This window comes from Lycium barbarum, chromosome 7 (assembly GCF_019175385.1).
Source record: "Lycium barbarum isolate Lr01 chromosome 7, ASM1917538v2, whole genome shotgun sequence".
NCBI lineage: Eukaryota > Viridiplantae > Streptophyta > Magnoliopsida > Solanales > Solanaceae > Lycium > Lycium barbarum.
Genome location: NC_083343.1, coordinates 133,251,686 through 133,272,411, shown reverse-complemented (window position 1 = coordinate 133,272,411; position 20,726 = coordinate 133,251,686). Strand labels below are relative to the sequence as shown.

The 20,726-nt window shown below is 34.5% G+C and overlaps 2 protein-coding genes and 1 pseudogene across 2 annotated transcripts in view; all 3 read right to left on the bottom strand.

Moving 5' to 3' along the window:
• The window catches only part of LOC132601989 (U-box domain-containing protein 4-like), a 48,690-nt gene extending 40,426 nt beyond the window's left edge, over positions 1–8,264 (bottom strand). The window contains exons 1-2 of the mRNA XM_060315028.1: positions 8,158–8,264; positions 7,534–7,758 (exon numbers count right to left, since the gene is read on the bottom strand). Of these exons, the coding sequence (XP_060171011.1) occupies positions 7,534–7,758; positions 8,158–8,264 (332 nt within the window). The remainder of the gene's footprint in view (positions 1–7,533; positions 7,759–8,157) is intronic.
• Positions 8,265–8,704: 440 nt separating this feature from the next.
• Positions 8,705–12,475, bottom strand: LOC132604585 (receptor-like protein Cf-9 homolog). Its single transcript, XM_060318153.1, has 2 exons — positions 9,731–12,475; positions 8,705–8,944 (listed from the first exon to the last, which is right to left on the bottom strand). Exon 1 carries the CDS (start codon positions 12,382–12,384, stop codon positions 9,748–9,750), a length of 2,637 nt encoding a protein of 878 aa, XP_060174136.1. The 5' UTR covers positions 12,385–12,475; the 3' UTR covers positions 8,705–8,944; positions 9,731–9,747.
• A 6,180-nt stretch (positions 12,476–18,655) lies between these two features.
• On the bottom strand, positions 18,656–20,575 carry LOC132604586 (receptor-like protein 9DC3; annotated as a pseudogene).
• Positions 20,576–20,726: the final 151 nt, after the last annotated feature.

The window sequence follows — 20,726 nt, the reverse complement described above, 5'->3', positions numbered from 1 at the left end:
TGACTCGTTTAGATTCTTCAAAGGAGGAAGGTTCTTCATCGTCAATTGGTCCTGCAAAAAAGCAAGAATATGTCTAGCAAAATATTCATCTCTAAAGTGGACTGGCTTAACAATAGTTCTTCTTGGAATTTGTGAATCACGTGAATTATATTCTTGTTGAGCTTCATATTGTTGAGTTCCCGAGCTCCCCCTTTCTCTTAGCTCCTTTGCAGCTGTATTATCTGACGAAACACCTGTGATGGGTAAGTTTGGAACTCGAGGATTCAAGATTTTAGAACCCCTCCTTCTGAAGATACTCCATAATACGATGAGACTTCATCAAATACGGCATCACGAGAAACAATGAAGCGATGAGTTTTCGGGTCCATGCACTTCCAACTCTTTTTCCTTTCTTCATATCCAAGAAAGATGCATTTCCTTGCCTTGGCATCTAACTTGCTTCGTTGAGAGTATGGGATATGAACACAACAGATAGAGCCAAAAACTCTTAGGTGTTTGATGTTAGGCTTTTATCCAAACATTAATTCATAAGGTGACTTCATGTTGTTTGGAGAAAGTGGCATCCTGTTGATCACATATGTTGCACATTTCATACCTTCAGCCTATAAGGCTCTAGGTAACTTTTACATGTCTCGGTTAAGTGTCGAATCTTTCTTTCTGCCACTCCATTTTATTGTGGTGTATCAGCACAGGTGAGTTCTCTTTTAACACCATACTGCCAACAAAAAGAGAGAAATTTTTCAGAAGTGAACTCACCACCATTATCAGTCCGCAACCGCCTTATTCTGGAACTGAGCTCGCCTTCTACCATTTCTTTGAACTCTATAAACTTGCTAAAAACTTCTAACTTATGCCTCACAAATTAAACCCAGGTGAATATAGTAAAATCATCAATGAGAATTAACATATAAGAATAGCCGAAGAATGAAGGAGTTCTTGTTGGCCCCATCAAATCACTATGAATTAGTTCTAGAGGAGCATTGCATCTGATGTGCCTTTCCGTATTGACATCCTTCACAAATCTTTCCTCTACCAAAGTTGCTTAAGTTTAGTAATCCTTTTACTAGATTGAATTTCACCATAGCTTTTAATTTATCCATGCTAAGATGCCCAAGTCTATCATGCCTCAGATATGTATTATCATTGCTACTCATATTCTCAATATATGAATTAGAGGCATATATGACATAAATCATTAACTCTCTTACCGGTATGAATGATATCTGCCTTGAGTTGTTTGGTATTTTGAAGGAACTTCACGTCATGTGGTCCAAATATTAGATAACTTCCAACATCTATGGCATTTGCAACTGAAAATAGATTTTTCCTCATACCTGGAACATGAAAGACACTGTTGAGAGTGATAGAGTCATCCTGCTTCTCGTTGATGACAACAAAGCCTTCCTTCTCCACACGATGAACTGATTTATCTGCTGTTATAATGACATCACGACCATTGTATTTTCGAAAGTTGGAAAATTCAGATTCATCTTCGATGAGATGGTGCCCACATCTTGAATCCACAATCCGGTCTTTTTCAAAATTGATAGTAGCCATGGCATCTATTTCTCGAGTCTCAGCTATAAAGCACCTCCACCAATCTTCTTATTCTTCAGCAACTTTCTCGGTTTGAGCCATATTACTCTCCCTGACTCGGCAATATCTTTTTATATGTCTTATTTTACCGCACCGATAGCATTTGGGAGGCTTCTTACCGTGATTGTCATAAGACTCTTCCTTCTTTCCTAGCGAGCTTGAGCCACTTGAGGATCGAGAGTGTAGCCTATCTCTTGCTTTTCTTTTAAAATTCCTCTTATCAACTACAAGAGCATTTCCTTCACCTACTTAAACAGATACCTCAGCCAACTGTTTGGATAATAACTCCAATGACGATAATAAATTCTCAAATTCCTCCAAGGATGGTTGTTGAGCCCACCCTTAAATTGATGTAACAAAAGAAATATATTCTGATTTCAAACCACGAATGATAATTCTTCTCATTCGTACTTCAGAAATAGCCTCGCTCGGATTTAATAGAGATTTCAGAACATAAGTTTTTAATCTTCAAGAAGTACTTGGTGATAGAAAGATTACCTTGAATAGTGTTGGCCAATTCGTTCTCCAAAATCTGTAGCTGAGCTTTATCTGTCTTGTTAAACAAATGATCAAGGATCTTCCATATTTCATGAACTGATTTACACCTTATAATATGATCAAATAAACTGGGAGAGATGGACCTTTTCAAGATGAACTCCGCCTTGGCATTAATCTGCTTTCACTTCTTACGTGCGTCGTTATTTTTCGGTGCATCGGCGGGAGTATTTGTGTTGATCCCATTGATAACTTCCCACAAATCCTCGCCAACAAGGTAGGACTCCAAATAGGTCTTCTATACCTTGTAGTTGGACTAGATCAATAATTCCATCCCCAATCTATTTGCACGACCACAAACATCCATTTAGTAAAAATAATTGAATCAACCACTAACCTGATCTTGAAAATATATCCATAAGCCACATATGGCTATGGCTCTGATGCCATATAGAGAAATATATCAAAAGAAAAATAAATCGGAGAAACCTTCTGCTAGCCCAAGTGTTACACCCCGTAATTTTGTACGTTGAGATTTATGAGTGTTGATTGTTTTAAGTATAGACGCTGGAGTTACCTTTAAGAATATATGATATTATATGCTCCAATCTTATGATTATGAAGGTTTAAGTTCATATAATAAACTATGGAAGGATTGAAGGGCAAGAGAATCAAGGAAATTAAATTCATTGGAACTTTGAAGAAAATATGAAGGGCAATTTTGGCCCAACTTGGAGGAAGAATATCTTTTAGTATATGAGGAGTTTTGAAGCAAAGAAAGAGCCTAAATTAAATTTCAGGAAGTCTAGTTTCCAACGCAACAAACCGCTCGTCGATAGACATCGGAGTAGAGAATTATGAACGTTACAAGTTAGGCGGGCAAAGCAGGGGACTGCACTGCGCGGATGCACAGTGTCGCGTGCTGCTACAGTGCCACAGTGCCACCGACTTCAACCTACTATATAAGGGTTAAAACCCCTATTTTATCCATAATAATTCCCTAAAAAGCTCTAGAAAGTTCAGCAAGCATATGAGAGCTCATATATCACATAAAAGTGAGGATTTTGAGTAAATTTCAAGTTACGGAGTATTAATCGAGGTTCGGACAACGTGTAGTCGCGATTATAGTTTTGTTTTGTGTTATAGTTGGATTGGAAACAAAGTAAATATTGAAGATCCTTTTATTCTATCAAGGACAAGGTATGAATCTCTCTTTATTTATTATTTTAGGAATAATTACGAGAATAAGGGTTATAGATTGTTGTGTTGGCGTTGTTGGCGTACGGATTGAGATTTGAAGATAGTTTGGATGTAATTGTACATATTTATCTCTTAGAATCTTGATAATATTGTTGTTAATGTTGTTGGTATTGTTTGGGAGTTGTTTTGGTATTTGGAGGAAGTAGATAATATAGGAGAGATGTTATCCAAATTTTCATAACCCAAACTAGTATTTGATAACTAGTACAAGTGAGTTAATGGGAAGTATGATGAAAGTATGATTAAAGATGTACTTCTCGCCATATAGGTTCAAGTCAAGGGCAAACATTGGAATAAAGGATCCCTTAAGTGGTGGCTTGACGAATATGGTATTAGTTAAGTATAATTTGAGATGAAAGCAAAAACATCAAAATCTTAGCGATGGAGCCAAAAATTCTAATATGTTGATTAAAAAAAATTACGCTAAAAAATTATATTTAAATACAAGTTACATATATACAATAAAAGAATTTTTATATACAACATAAGATTTCAGCGAAAGAAATTCAATATTAATGTTATCCTTCTTTCCTTGTAACGGTCAAATACAACTGTAAGATATTATCTGTTTTGGTCCAGTTTTTGAGACCACAAGGTTTTGTCCTCTTCGGGGTTAACTCAAAAGTACCTCAGCAATTGGATTTTAAACATGCCCTTATATGACCTTAATCTTTTAACACTCCAGAGGCAAGCCTCCATTTCATCCACCCTTCACCAATACGGTGTGTGATGTCATCATCAATATCCCCATTTACTTGTATAATAGACTCAAGATACTTGAAACTATCTTTCTTCTGTATGACTTGGGTGCCAAGCTTCACTTCCACATCATCCTTATGCACTATCTCACTGAATTTGCACTCCAAGTACTCTGTCTTGGTCCTACTCAACTTGAACCCTTTAGACTCCAGAGTTTGTCTCCAAACTTCCAACTTAGCGTTAACCCCGCTGCAAGACTCGTCAATCAGGACTATGTCATCCGCAAATAGCATACACCATGGCACCTCACCTTGAATTTGTCGCGTCAATCCATCCATCACTAAGGAGAATAAAAATGGGCTAAGAGTTGATCCCTGGTGTAACCCCATCATCACTGGGAAGTGCTCTGAGTCTCCTCCCATAGTTCTTACCCTGGTTTTGTCCCCATCATACATGTCCTTGATCGCCCTAATGTACGCCACAGGTACACCTCTAGCCTCCAAGCATCTCCATAGAACCTCTCTCGGCACTTTGTCATATACTTTTTCTAGGTCGATGAATACCATGTGTAGGTCCCTCTTCCTCTCCCTATACTGCTCCACCAGTCTCCGTACAAGAAGAATAGATTCTGTAGTTGAGCGCCCCGGCATGAATCCGAACTGGTTTTCTGAGATAAACATGCCTCTCCTCACCCTCATCTCCACCACCCTTTCCCACACTTTTATAGTGTGGCTTAGCAGCTTGATCCCTCTGTATTTGTTGCAACTTTGAATGTCACCCTTGTTCTTGTATAATGGAATCATTGTACTACATCGCCATTCTTCGGGCATCTTAGCCGTCTTAAAGATGACATTAAAGAGTCGGGTCAACCACTCTAAACCTGCCCTTCCTGTAGTCTTCCAAAATTCCCCAGGAATCTCATCAGGCCCGGTCGCTCGACCCCTACTTATCCTACGGACAACACCCTTAACTTCCTCAACCTTTATACTCCTACAATACCCAAAATCACGACACCTCTCAGAGTACTCCAAATCTCCCAACACAATATCTTTGTCCCCACCATCGTTCAAGAATTTGTGGAAGTATGATTGTCATCTCCGTCTAATAAGAGCGTCCTCCACTAGTACCCTGCCATCCTAACAATATATATATGTGTGTGTGTGTGTGTGTGTGTGTGTGTGTGTTACTTTTATTTTCTTTGTACTTCCGCCTTACTCATGCTATTGCATCCCACCTTACATACTCAGTACTTTTATCCGTACTGACGTCCCCATGCACAGGACGCTACATTTTGTAGTTCCAAAAAACCTACTTTATAATTTCACACAATGATGTTTAATGAGATAAGTTTTGACGCAATTAAGTGCTAACATATGCTATGTGTGTACCTAACCTAATAATACTTCCTTATAGACGACATCCTTGGTGCATGTTTCACTTCGACATTTTACTTGTTCAATCGTGACTATGACTCCTATTGATGAACATTATATTTATATTTTCAGTATGACTACATCTAAAATCTTCTTGTTGTTTCATCGTGGCTTAAAACACTATTCAAATTTAGATGATTAATATAGCAAACAATTTAACAATAAAGAAAAGATTTTGGATAAGGCAAGGGAGGAGTATAGCATGTTCTGTTAAAATTATCTCATTACAAACATACTCAAACTAAAGTACTTGTTGAGTCCTTTCTTTAGTTCGATCTTCTTTTTCTTTTTGATTTTTTCTTGAACAATATATTCTATATTTGATTAATTATAGTGCAATTCATGGAATTGAAATTAATAGAAAAGGAATCATTTATCACCAATAAATTTAAAACAAAATCATACAATGTGCTCAGTATACTTCCCATACACAATATGCAAAAATTTAAAGCCCAAAAAATGTTAATAACCGCAAAGTAGAAAGTCATGTTATTGATTCACAGATAGTATTCCTTGTTGCAAAGTTCTTTCTATGTAGGTAAACCTTAAATTTACAATCATTATTGTTAACACAAAATTTTCAGTCAAGTTTCTTATTTTATTTTTACTATTTATGATGAAACAATTCATGCCAAATCTTTTTTGAAGAACTGTGCAACCTAAACGTTTCCATCAAAAAAGAAGATGGGTAAATCTAAAATGAAAATAGCAATTGCTGAAAGATTAAAACTCAAAGGAAAGAATTTTTTTTTATCATTATTAAATCAGAAATAAAGATCAAATGCGTTCATCACATCTTCCACACACAAAAAGCAAAAATTAAAAGTCCAAAAATTGACATAACTCAAAATGAAATTTGTATCTAAAGAGATAAAATACAACAAATCATGAAAATTTTCATTATGTTATTGAAGTATAAATAATCGGGAAAACTAATTAGTTTTATACTGTTCAAATGATGGGGGACTTAAACATTCCCACCACCAAACAAGGGAAAATGGAGAATAAAGAAGGACAATAATCCTAAAACACAAATAAAAATATGAAAGAAGGGAAAGCTTACAGATTCTAGCTTACCGATTCTGTGAAATCCAATAATGCGACAATAAAGGGTGTAATATTTTCACCCATATGTAATTGGTACATCAAATTTCAATCTTCATCTCCAGCTTTACACTATCATAAAAATATAACATCATTCAGTTTGAATATCGAAAAAGTAAACAATATAATGAAGCTAAAAAGTACTCTAAAACTCAATTGCAAAGAAAAAATGAGAACCACAATATTTTCTCAAAATAAACTCACTTTTCCCAACAATACCTAATGACTAACAACAACGTTAATATATACATTAAAATGCGGCTATTAAGTTCTCTTAGGCAAGAATTGATTATCAATTAAATGGTAATTACTAATGTGGCCATTGAATTGTTTTGGTAAAAAAACAGATATTAATTCAAGAGTAATGCCTCTAGACTTCTCTTTTTCATTTAAGAGTAATGACTCTTGGCTTGTTTTTAACCGATTGGATATTGTACAACACAATACAATTTATGATTCCTATTTGACTCTTTGACTTATCCATGATATGATTATTAACGAAGAGAAACTTGGCTGGAGTCTTTAAAGGAATTAATAACCGTTCAATTTTATTATTTAGGCTTGACATAAATTGCACATTTACAACCGAGAAGAAGCTTAGTGGACCAAACCAATAAAAATTGGAACGTGAAAAAGTTTTCTAAAATGCCATCAAGAAAATATGGATATGCATAGCCTATATTAATTATTGGGAGATGAATCAATTCATCCATCATTTATCTGGTTCAATGCATTTGATTTTATTGATGAAAGTTTTTTTTTTCTTAAGAATAGAATTCACTCAACTTTTAATATAATATCACTATTTAATAGGTACTATATAAGATGTTTTATGTTTTATTACATTTTAATTAGAGCAAGGACAAAATTGTAATCTAACTTTAAAGATAGGAGTTTCACACTTTTAGTATAATATATATATAGAGAGAGAGAGAGAATTTTATATATTATAGCCCCAGACCTCCCAATCTTCATCTTATCATCCTTGATCACATAAAGGCTAAAAAGTGTAGCGGTAGAGTTTTCTTTAGCCTCAGAACTCCCCGTGTGGAGGACATGAATCAGAGATTCGATTGCATCAGCATTTGCTATCGACCACTTGTTGATGTCAGTAATTGATAAGTTGAGTAGCGCGATAACTGCATTTTCCTGTACTTTCATGTCTTCTGAATGAAGTAATTAAGTTGACCAACAAGTTTGCAATCACATATATCGTGTTTCCAATCAAGAGACTTTTCGACTTCAATATAATAAGCTTCAAATGATAGTTTATGGAAAGAAATATGGCTTTGGTGGTGCCTAAATTCAGCCCGTACATAGCATCTTTAGAATCAGATGTTGATGAAAATATTTTTGCACTTCTATGTGAGGATTTTCTATTTATTTTTTTCAATCAATAATGCATAATGCAGTATTAATCATCATCTGCTGGAATATTAATCACAGATTAAGTTATGATCATCAAATGCACTAACAGGAGAGGGAAAATTATGGTTCAGATCTTACATAAAGACTCTAATCTAATCACTTGTTACCAAACTTGTACGCTATTGCACGCTAAATATCTTACTCTGCCAATTCAGCTCTTTTCAATGCTCTCTCTTTAAACTGTTGCAAAACCTGAGCATACGTTGAAGCAGCAGCGAGAAATCCAAGGACATCCAACATTGCCTTCATTTCTTTCTCTAGCTCAAATAGGGACAACAGATATCACATTCTTCAGCTTGTTCAAAGGTTTATTCATAATTAAGTCCCTCTTAGATTCTTTGAAGTGAGTATTATAGGTCTTGTTCCGATGAGGGAAAAAATCTTTTTAAAGGCATCTCAGCAAAAGAGGACTGAGAACCATAAGGCGAGTGCCAAAACGCTAGCACAAATTACTAGAAAACAAGGAATTAACGACGGACAAATATTCCTAGCTAAACAACAAAATCCCATGCTAATCTAATTTAGCCACAGATTAGCAACAGATTATAAGAAAATCTAATTAGCGAAGAGTTATTTAGCGACAGATTAACTAGGGATTACCGACAAATTTCGTTGCTAATTTTATGTTCTCTTGTAGTATCAAGCACTGTATTAATTTGTAAGTTATATTTACAGCAAGTAGCTAGGAATCCAAGAACTGCCTACACTTCATTCAATACACACAACATTCATTGAATCTTACATAAACTTGATATATCTTCAAAATTCATGATATTACATTTTCCTAAGTTAATAAAAGGAAGTTAAAAAAAAAAAAAAACTTACATATAAAACTAAAAGAAACTATAAAACTCAAATTTAGCATCATAAACTGCAACATCTGATATTGCATCTCCAATGAGCATTCCACCAAATGCTCCTCCAAACACCTGCATGTCCCAATTTGTTTATTTACAGTCTGATTTTTATATTTACACATAGAAAGTTTAGAGCCCATTTGGATCGGCTTATAAGTTGGTCAAACCAGCTTATAAGCCATTTTTAACTTGTTTGCGTGTTTGACAAAAATAGAAAACAGCTTAAATTAAGTTTATAAATGCTTAAAATAAGCCAAAATCAAGAACTTGCTCAACCCCAACTTATTTTTTTGGCTTAAAAACCACTTTGGTTTGACCAACAACGTTAGCCTTTATACCTTATATTTTCTGTTAATTCCAATACTACCCTTCCTTCTAAAAAACCCTTTAAGCACCTTTTTCCAAACACGTAACTGTTTATTTATAAAATAACTTTCAGCACTTATGCTTAAAGGCTACTTTTTTCCAGCTAATCCAAACGGGCTCTAAGTCTTTTTATTTTACACTAAATAATAAAATTATATTCGGACTTTTATCTTACAGAAAGAAAATTAAGTCTGACGTTTATTTTACACTAAAGTTAAATTACGTGTTGGTTTGCACAAACACTAGTTCCAACTAATTTTGCATATGTTTGATTTTTTTTTTAACATAATTCCTCCTCCGTCGCATATTATATTTAAACTTTTTCTAGCTTAAAACATATTTGAAAAAGCTAATCCATTTTTTAATTGCTTATATTGAAAGGAAAAAAATGCATTGTAGAGCATTTGATTAGCTATTGATATAACTAATATGAAAACTGAGACACAGATAATTGCGATAAACTAAAGATCAAACTAGAACTTAACTATATACCTGAATTTTTAACTCTTCTAGATGCGATTATTTCTTCTTTTGTAGTGCCTTTGACGTTGCTGCTTCTTTCTCCGTCGCATAATAATTTTGTTTTCCAACTCTTCGATGATTCTTGAAAGCCATTTTAGATTTCCAGTCGAAATCATGAAATATACTATGCATAATCCAATACATAGTCCACTTCCATAACCCATAAGAGCAGCTTTCCAAAATTCATTCAGAAATTCAGAAGTGCTTTCTTCATCATCTACCGCATAATCGGTATAATTTGTCTCCGGTATCAAAATACTTCCACAAACTTTTGAAACAGGGAATCCACGTAATCCATCATTACCATCATATGAATTGTTCTCAAATGTAGCAAATTGACGTCCTTGAGGGATGCATCCCTGTAGATGATTGTGAGAGAGACTTAAGAATTCAAGAGATGTAAGAGCAGCTAGTTGTTGTGGTATCTCTCCCGAAAGCTGGTTAAATGAAAGATCCAATGATTCGATTACAGATAAACTTCCAAGTGATGGTGGTATATGACCTTGCAGTACATTATGAGACAAGTTCAGCACCCGAAGCGCAATAAGATCTCCCATAATACTTGGAATTTGTCCTTCAAATTTGTTGCTTGAAAGATCGATAGCAGTGTAAACAATCAAAATTCCAATAAGTTCAAGCTCTAGTCCCTTGGTTGCAATTGTCAAAAGATCGTGGTAATATCCCACTCCAACAGTTATAGTAAGATATGTTGGCGCCTTCATTGTTTGATCAATTTTCCTCATGACTTTCAAATGTTGAAACAAACTCATTGGTAAGTTTCCTGTGAAGGCATTGTATGAGAGATCAAGGATTCGAAGCTCATAAAACATGGTTTCATTCCCTGAAGTTCTAATGGGGCCATGCAATTTATTCGATCTCAAGCTTAAAACTTGCAGCTTTGGAAGAGTTTTCAACCACATCGGGAATGTGTCAACGAGGTAATTATCTCCTAAATTAAGAACTTGCAACTCTTTGCAATTCGCCAAAGATACAGAGATTTTTCCCTCTAGTTCATTCTCTTGCAAGTTGATGCTTCTGAGTACACTTCCAATGCTAAAAGGTGTTGGAAGAGTCCCGGAAAGATTATTTTGGTGTATATCCAAAACCTCAAGATGAGCACTCATGTTTCCAAAACATTGCAGAATTGCTCCCTTAAGATTGTTTCTGCCCAAATCTAAAATCCGTAGTGACGTTAAATTGCAAATAGATGAAGGAATATCTCCACTAAGATTATTCACTGACATCGCTAAAAGTTGGAGGCCATTGATATTACCCAAACATTGCGTAATTTTTCCCTTAAATTTGTTGTCTGAGAGATTCAACAGTTCTAATGATGTCAAATTGCACAAAGACGAAGGAATTTCCTTGGCGAGATTGTTAATCTCGAGAGACAAAACTTGCATATTTCTCAAATTTCCAAAGGAAGTAGGAATGGATCCGGAAAGGTCATTTCTATAAAGACCCAAAATAGACAAGTTGTTCAAATTTCCCAATGAAGCAGGAATAGAACCATTTAGATAGTTATTCGACAAATCTAGTACAGTAAGAGACCTTAGGTAACCTATTTCTTCGGGAATAGAGCTAGAAAGTTGATTCTGATAAATCCACAAACCAGACAAGCTGGTCAAGTTCCCCAATGAAGCAGGAATAGAACCATTAAGAGAGTTTTTCTTCAAAGATAGCTCAGTAAGAGACCTTAGGTAACCTATTTCTTCAGGAATGGATCCAGAAAGTTGATTCTCATTAAGATACAATAAGGACAAGCTGGTCAAGTTCCCTAATGAATTAGGAATAGAACCATTTAGACAGTTATTTGACAAATCTAGCACAGTAAGAGACCTTAGGTAACCTATTTCTTCGGGAATAGAGCTAGAAAGTTGATTCCGATAAAGCCACAAACCAGACAAGCTGGTCAAGTTCCCCAATGAAGCAGGAATAGAACCATTAAGAGAGTTATTCTTCAAAGATAGCTTAGTAAGAGACCTTAGGTAACCTATTTCTTCAGGAATGGATCCAGAAAGCTGATTTTCATAAAGAAACAGAAAAGACAAGTTGGTCAAGTTCCCCAATGAAATAGGAATAGAACCACTAAGAAAGTTAGTACCCAAAGATAGCTTAGTAAGAGACCTTAGGTTACCTATTTCTCCTGGAATAGTACCACTTAAATGATTGTCAAATAGGCGGAGGGTCTGAAGCTTGGCTAGTGAGCCAATTTGTGGTGGAATTGTGCCTGAAATATGATTGATATGCAAGTCAAGACAGACAAGATTTGTGAGATTACCAATTTCAGGTGGGATAGTGCCAGAGATATTGTTCGTGCTAAGATCAAGATACTCAAGAAAAGGGAGAGATGAAAATGGAAAATCATAGAGTGTACCGATGACACTATAATTTGTAATATTCAGGCTGTTTACCCTACCATTAAAGCATGTAACTCCATACCAATCACTGCATTCATTAGATCTTGGTCTCCATGAAGCCAATAAGGAATTACTATGGTTATGGAAAGTTGCTTTCCATTTCAGGAGGGCAGTTGCTTCCTCAGTGGAAGCAAAAGTAACTGTAAAGAGATACAAGAGGGGGAAAAGCTGAAACAAAGAAAAATTTTTGGAAACCATTATCATATATTGCTAAACGATTTTGAGTTTATTTGGTTTTTGATGGATGAAATTGGTGCAGGGCACACTTTTTATATTGTAGGAAACCAGTACAAGACTTGCGTGTAAAATACGGCGTAGAATCAGAACGACTTCCAATTAAATTAAGTAGCAAAATATCAGGACAAGGTAGCCTTTAATTCAGACAAGGACCTATCCAAGTGGCTAAGTGTTGTTGTATATGCATACATTGTTCGCTTACCAATTCTCTTTAAACTGTTAAATAACCATTAAAAAAAAGGCTCTGTTGTTAATCGTCTTAGCTCTGCTAATGATGTCATTATGTTTAGTCTTATGAATTAATCTATCTCAAAAACTTATGAGCAAAACTTTGGTCATATATAAAAGGGATAGCAGTAATGGAGATAAAATTATAGCAACATATCCTTTGAAGAATTAATGATAAAATCTCTTGTACCAACTTTTGAAGTTAAACTAACCACATTGAGGACATAAAGATTAAGCTTTCAAATGATTAAATCAGACTTTGAATCCATAAGAAACTGAGAATAAACACAGTTCCATGGTCCCAAAATGAAAAAAGAACAAATAAAGGGAAGGAAGACTTGGAAAGTCCTTGTACGAGTCTTGCTGTGAAAATTTAAGATGAAAGCTACAACACATAATTCCCTTTCTCTTTGAATTCTCATTGTGATGTTACTACTTATTAACTGAACATATTCTTTACTCTAATTGTTTTCAAGTGTAGTTAGTTTGCCATTCAAGTCTTCTTCCACTTTTTTAAAATATAAAAAATAACTATCTCTTTTGTGATTCCCCCCCCCCCCCCCCCCCCCAAAAAAAAGGTAAATTTTTATTAATAGTGCAACTGGATACGGTTAAGTTGTCTACATTAACAAATAATGTGCCCAACAGTTTTAAAAATGGTATAATACTTTAGTTTCTCGCTTCGGATATTACAGAGCTGTTGCAATTGCTACAGTAATTAAGAAAGTTATATTTAATCAGAAAAGAAATATTGAGATCAAAATATCCGCACGACACGCCACTACAAAAAAATCTCTATTTTTTCACTGATTTCTCACTGAAAAATGTTTAGTGGTTATATCCCACTGAATGTCGGTGGGAAAAACCTAAATAGTGGTGTTTTTAACAGAAAAAATATGAAATTTTCCAGTGTTTCAATGGGTACCTATTTTCTATTATGTGTTTTTCCAGTGAGCTGGTTCGATAGAAATAAAGTGAGAAAATCATGTTTTGTAGCACAAATTTCCCACCGAATCTCAATGAAAAAAACCCCTTTTTCTAGTAGTGTGCAAATGAAATAACAAGACGAGAGTAAAAAACATGTTTTTCTCTTTAAGTTCCACTTGCTCTTAAAATTTTGATATTTTGTTAATTGAAAAAATAGGAAAAATAATTGCAATACTCTTTACTTTCTGTTACATTTCGAAGCACTCCAGTGTATTTTTCTTGCATCTGAAGGTATAAACACGTCTCCATAGAAAGAAAAAGAAAGAGGAAATTAAAGTCAAGAAAGACTATGCATAACGAATGGAGTGAACGAGTCTTTCAATTTTATGTTAATTAATCTTTCAGAGAACGCATTCTCTACTCTAATAGCAGTGGAGTCCGGAGCCTAAAAGGTATAAAAATACACGGTATTTACCAAAAGGGAATGATGAAAAATTTATATACCAAAAGGGGTATATCGTGGGCTGATCCACGATATACCCTAAAAAAAAATTCGGCTGTCAGAGCCAAATCAACAAAAAATTTAAAAAAAAAATTGAACGTATAACGTGGACTGATCCACGTTTTACCTCTAAAGGTTTTTTTTTTTGTTGAGAGCTCTAAAAAAAAATTGGCACTTTTTTTTATTGCAACACTTAGTGTGTTTTTTTATACTTTGACTAATGATTAATCGTGTGTGAAGACTCCGAAACGTCAATATTTTATATAGAACCTGATATTTTTTTCTGCGTACAATAATGTAGGCTCAATACATCAAGGATACGTAGATGTTCGGATCGTCATTTTAGGGGTTGAAAAGGTGCCCGAAGTAAGTTTTGTTTGAAAAAACTTAGTGTTTTTTCATACTTTGACCAATGATTAGTCGTGTGTGAAGACTTCGAAACGTCAATATTTTTTATAGAACTTGATATTTTTTCTGCGTACAATAATGTAGGCTCAATACATCAAGGATACGTAGACGTTCAGTATAAGTTTTGTTTAAAAAAACTTAGTGTTTGACTGTAAGGTTATTTTGTCAACTTTATATGTCGAGAAAATTAGTCAGCTTTATTTTCAAAAACTGAAACCACAGAAGTGAAATTGACATTCACAGCTACATTACCCCGGGATTTTTACGTTGAAATCTATTGCGTATCATCATCTTATAAGTACATAAAACTGAAAATTTCAGGCCAATTTAGGGGAAAATTGAAATGAATGGGATAAAAGGTGTTTTTTTAAAAATCGGCTCGGCGGCTGTTTGCCTGCGTAGATCTCGAAAAAACACGCAGGTTCAAAAAAAACGCGTAAAACGGACGTCCAAGCGCAAAGTTATGACCATCTAAAGTTTGACCACTTTACAACTAGTTTTTCTCCCTATATTTTTTAGAATTATATTTATATTCAAAATAAAGTTATGTCGTGATTAAAAAATAACACGCTTAAATCAAAACCTTAAAAAATAAAACACTTAAACTTTAAACAAAACTTACTTCAGGTACCTTTTCAACCCCTAAAATGACTATCCGAATGTCTACATATCCTTGATGTATTGAGCCTACATTAAGTACGCAGAAAAAATATCAAGTTCTATATAAAATATTGACGTTTCGAAGTCTTCACACACGACTAATCATTGGTCAAAGTATGAAAAAACACTAAGTTTTTTCAAACAAAACTTACTTCGGGCACCTTTTCAACCCCTAAAATGACGATCCGAACGTCTCCGTATCCTTGATGTATTGATCCTACATTATTGTACGCAGAAAAAAATATCAGGTTCTATATAAAATATTGACGTTTCGGAGTCTTCACACACGATTAATCATTGGTCAAAGTATGAAAAAACACACTAAGTGTTGCAATAAAAAAAAAAGTGCCAAATTTTTTTAGAGCTCGCAAAAAAAAAAAATTAGAGGTAAAACGTGGATCAGTCCACGTTATACGTTTAATTTTTTTTTTTTAATTTTTCGTTGATTTGGCTCTGACAGCCGAAAATTTTTTTGGGGTATATCGTGGGTCAGCCCACGATATGCCCCTTTTGGTATATAAATTTTTCATCATTCCCTTTTGGTAAATACCGTATATTTTTATACCCTTTAGGCTCCGGACTCCACTGCGATTAGAGTAGAGAATGCGTTCTCTGAAAGATTAATTAACATAAAATTGAAAGACTCGTTCACTCCATTCGTTATGCATAGTCTTTCTTGACTTTAATTTCCTCTTTCTTTTTCTTTCTATGGAGACGTGTTTATACCTTCAGATGCAAGAAAAATACACTGGAGTGCTTCGAAATGTAACAGAAAGTAAAGAGTATTGCAATTATTTTTCCTATTTTTTCAATTAACAAAATATCAAAATTTTAAGAGCAAGTGGAACTTAAAGAGAAAAACATGTTTTGTATATGTTAGTGTGTATTTTGTATATCTGATGGTGGTAGTGAGGTTTATATATTATGAGGTGAAATTAGTTTATTTGGTACGTCTAGTTCTATAAATAATCATTAGAAGTAATTAACCTCTTTTTCACTTTTTTTTTTAATCTTATTTGGGGAAATTAGAGTCAAGGAAGACTATTAATTGTTACTGTTAGCTACAACAACCAAACTCATTCAATTTGATGTTACCTCTTTCAGTGAAGGTACACCCTACTCTATTGCAGTGGGTCATGGAGTGGCTGTGCACTATTTAAGTCTCTATGTAATTTCTGAACTAAAACCAATTCATGAGGAGATAAAGATGGGTTGACTTCCAACTTTTAAGCGACTAATTCAAACTTCGAATACATAGTAAACTGAGAATAATTAAACACATTTATTTGGTCCCAAAAGAACGGAGAGCGGAGAAAATTAAATTGAAGAAAGACTATGAATAACAAAAGGAGGTATAGTTGTTTCTCTGAGAGTATAAGCCTTAGATCTCACCAGAGAAAAAAAAAATGTAAGGTAATTTTTCGATATGCCTAAGCCTTAGCGGCAGAGTTATTCGATGTACATTTGCTGGTAATAGGTAGCAAGCATCTGATGGAATAATCGAGTTCCGCCCAAGTTAGCCAGAACATCGCTGCGAAAAAGAAAAAAAAGGCAATCAAGGCGGAAAAATTAGGGAATTAGTTATCTCCATACGCATGCTTCTTTAAATTTAGGGACATGGACTTGAACTTTCTTCTAAAGAGCTATTACTAATCGTTTCCATTTTATGGTGATATAAATAAATCATCTTCATATATGGTATAACAATAATGGAGACAAATCACTTTGCCTAATTTAAAAGTTAAGTAAGTCTCTCTTCATTGATGAAGATGAAATACCGGCTGTTAGAATTTATTCTAAATATCATGTCTATTCCTTATTCAGGTTCTTCAATATCTCATAATTATACAACTAATAACACTGTCATTAGTCGTGTCTAATTTCTTGAGAATGGCGTTTGTTTACTTAAATAGACTTGACTAGATCAGTAAGATGTTATTCTTTTTTAAATAAGACTCGCTTTTACAACTCCCCTCTGATTGGGAGAAATACAGAAGACAATGTACTAGAGATATTACTAAAAACTGTTGGAAATCGTCTATTTTAGAGATAAGAAACTTGTTACAGGTATAAAGACTTTTCTACGTTCACATACAAAGTTATCGGGATGGACTCATGCGAGCCTTTATAAATATTTTTGCAGTTCTATGTGAGGATTTTCTATTTTTCTCAATCAATAATGCCTAATGCGAGTATTAATCATCTGCCGAAATTTTAAACACAGATTAGTTATGATCATCAAATTCATTAACAGGAGAAGTCACCTTATCCAAAAATAAAAATTACTCATCGGTGGAATTGGCAGCAAGAGGGGAAAATATGGTCCAGATGATCTTACACAAAGCCTCTAATCTGATCACTTGTACCAAACTCATTAGTGGCTCTATCCTCTATTGCAAGTAAAATATCTTCCTCCGTCAATTCATCTCTTTTCAGTGCTCTCGTTTTAAACTGCTGCAAAACCTGAGCACACGTTGAAGCAGCAGCGAGAAATCCAACGACATCCAACATTGGCTTCATTTCTTTCTCGAGCTCAATTAGGGACAACACATAACGCATTCTTCAGCTTGTTCAAAGATTTATTCATTATTAAGTCCCTCCTAGATTCTTTGAAGTTAGTCTTATTGGTTTATAAAACACTGTAACGAGCCATAACAAATGAGAAGCTATCCGACTCAACCCCAACATAGACTCTGATATAGCTAGCTAGCCCTTTTAGGTTATTGAATATTGCCTAATTTGCTAGCGATCCAAGAAATTCATACATTTCATTCAGAACACACAACATTCATTGAATATATTAAAATCTTACATAAAAGGATGAAGAAAAAAGCTTACTTAAAAACCTAAAAAGAAACTAAAAAAAATCAAATCTAGCATCATAAGCTACAGCATATGATATTATGGATCTCCAATGAGCATTCCACCAAATTCTCCTCCAATTAAGCACCTGCATGTTCGAATTTGTTTATTTACTCTCTGATTTTTATTCTTACACAAAAAAGGTTAAGTCTTACTTTTACTTACACTATCATCAATTACAGTCAGACTTTAATCCTACACAAAAAGAGTTAAATCTGACGTTTATGTTACAATAAAATTAATTATCAGTTGGTTTACACTTGAAACACCAGTTAAACCAGCCTCTACCAGATTATTGGATCACTATTGAACTTAGCTGTTGTAATTACCGCTTCCATCTAAATTTGCATAGATTTGAACTTTTTTACATGATTCCTCCTAAGTCGCATATCATATTTGAACTTTTACTTGCTTAAAACAAATTTTGATAAAGCTAATCCATTTTAATTGCTGCTGCTAATTAATTTTTGAAAGAAAAAAAAAGGCTTGGTAGAGCATTTGATTAGTTGCTGATATAACTAATATAAAAACTAAGACATAGACGGTTGCGATAAAGTGAAGATCAAACCAGAACTTAACCATATATACCTGAATGTTTAACTCTTCTAGATGCAATTATTTCTTCTTCTGTAGTGCCTTTGACATCGCTGCTTCTTTCTGTGCCGCATAATAATTTTGTGTTCCAGCTCTTCAATGATTCTTGCAAGCCGTTTGAAATTTCAAGTCGAGATCATGAAATATATTATGGATAATCCAATGCATAGTCCACTTCCATAGCCCATAAGAGCAGCTTTCCAAAAGTCATTGAGAAATTCAGAATTGTTTTCTTCATCGTCTAGTGCAGATACAGTATAATTTCTCTCTGCCACATGATCATTGCCACAACATTTTGAAAGTGGGAATCCACGTAATCTATCATTGCCTTCTTATGAATTATTCTGAAATGTAGCAAATTGAGCTCCTTGAGGTATGCATCCTTGGAGATGATTGTGGGAGAGATTTAAGAATGCAAGAAACGTAAGGGCAGCAAGTTATTGTGATATCTCTCCCGAAAGATGGTTAAATGAAAGGTCCAATGACTCGAGTACAGATAAATTTCCAAGTAGTAGTGGTATATGACCTTGCAATCCATTATGAGAAAAATTCAGCACTCAGAGTGCAAAAAGATCTCCCATAATAATGGGAATTTGTCCTTCAAATCTATTGCTTGAAAGATCAACAGTTGTATAAACAATCAAAATTCTAACAAGTTCAAGCTCCAATCCTTTGGTTGCAACTGTTACAAAATCATCGTAATTTGCATCCCCAAGATATCTTGGTGCCTTCATTGTTCGATCAATTGTCCTCATGGCTTTCAAATGTTGAAACAGACTCGTTGGTAAGTAACCCGAGAATGCATTGTAAGAGAGATCTATGATCCGAAGCTCGGGAAACATATTCTCAATCGTTGAACTCCTAATGGATCCATGCAATTTATTTGATCTGAGACTTAAAACTTGCAGCTCTGGCAGAGTTCCCAACCACATGGGGAATGTGTCGTTGAGGTGATTGTCTCCTAAATCAAGAACTTGGAACTCTTTGCAATTGGCCAAAGATCGGGGAATTTCCCCCTCCAATTCATTATCATGCAAGTTGAGGGTTCTAAGTGAACTTCCAATTCTAAAAGTCGTTGGAAGTGTCCCAGAAATATTGTTGCGCTGCATATCAAAAACCTCAAGATTACCACTCATGTTGCCGAAACATAGCGGAATTGGTCCCTTCACACTGTTTCTACCCAAATCTAGAATTTGCAGTGATGCTAAATTGCAAATAGATGAAGGGATCTCTCCACTAAGATTATTTCGTGCTATCTTCATAACCAGAAGACCACTAATATTACCAAAACATTGCAGGATTTCTCCGTTCAAGTTGTTTCTCTCTAGGTATAACACTTTCAATGATGTCAAATTGCACATAGATGAAGGTATTTCCTCAGTAAGATTGTTAACATTGAGAAGTATATTTTGAGAAGTATATTTTGCAAATTTCTCAAATTGCCAAGGGAAGCAGGAATTAATAGAACTATTAAGAAAGTTAAAATTTAAAGCTAGCGTAGTAAGAGACCTTAAGCAACCTAATTCTTCAGGAGTGGATCCAGAAAGTTGATTGCTATAAAGATACATAATAGATAAATTGGTCAAATTCCCTAATGAAACAGGAATAGAACCACTAAGAGAGTTAGTACCCAAAGATAGCTTAGTAAGAGACCCTAGATAACCAATTTCTTGAGCCATATAAATCCTTAGAGGTAACACACGTTATTCCATTCAAATCATCTCACATCTGGAATGCGAGGATTCATCATATATCTATGTTTCATGTCTGAAAATAATGAGTTCCCTCGTTGTTTATGTGTTGTAACCACCTCTAAAAAATTTAAAGATCATGGGAAATTAAGTCAAGAAATATACTGAATAGTGAATGGAAACGTGTTGCAATTTTCTAAGTCTTGTCGTGGAAATTTCAGATGAAAGCTACTTAACACACAAATCCCTTTCACTGTGATTTTTCATTTATGTACTCATTAAGTGAAAGTATACTTTACTTTAAATTTCCAAGGATCATGAGTTACTTATCCATTTAAGTAGAGATATTTAGTTAACGAGACTATTCAAGAGGCAATCACATCAAGCTTATTAAAGGGCATGGTATTCAAACAAGATAGAACCATGTCTATTGGTGT

Excerpts from the sequence above, each read along its gene's own strand:
- LOC132604585 (XM_060318153.1), bottom strand. The coding sequence starts at position 12,384 with ATGATAATGGTTTCCAAAAATTTTTCTTTGTTTCAGCTTTTCCCCCTC.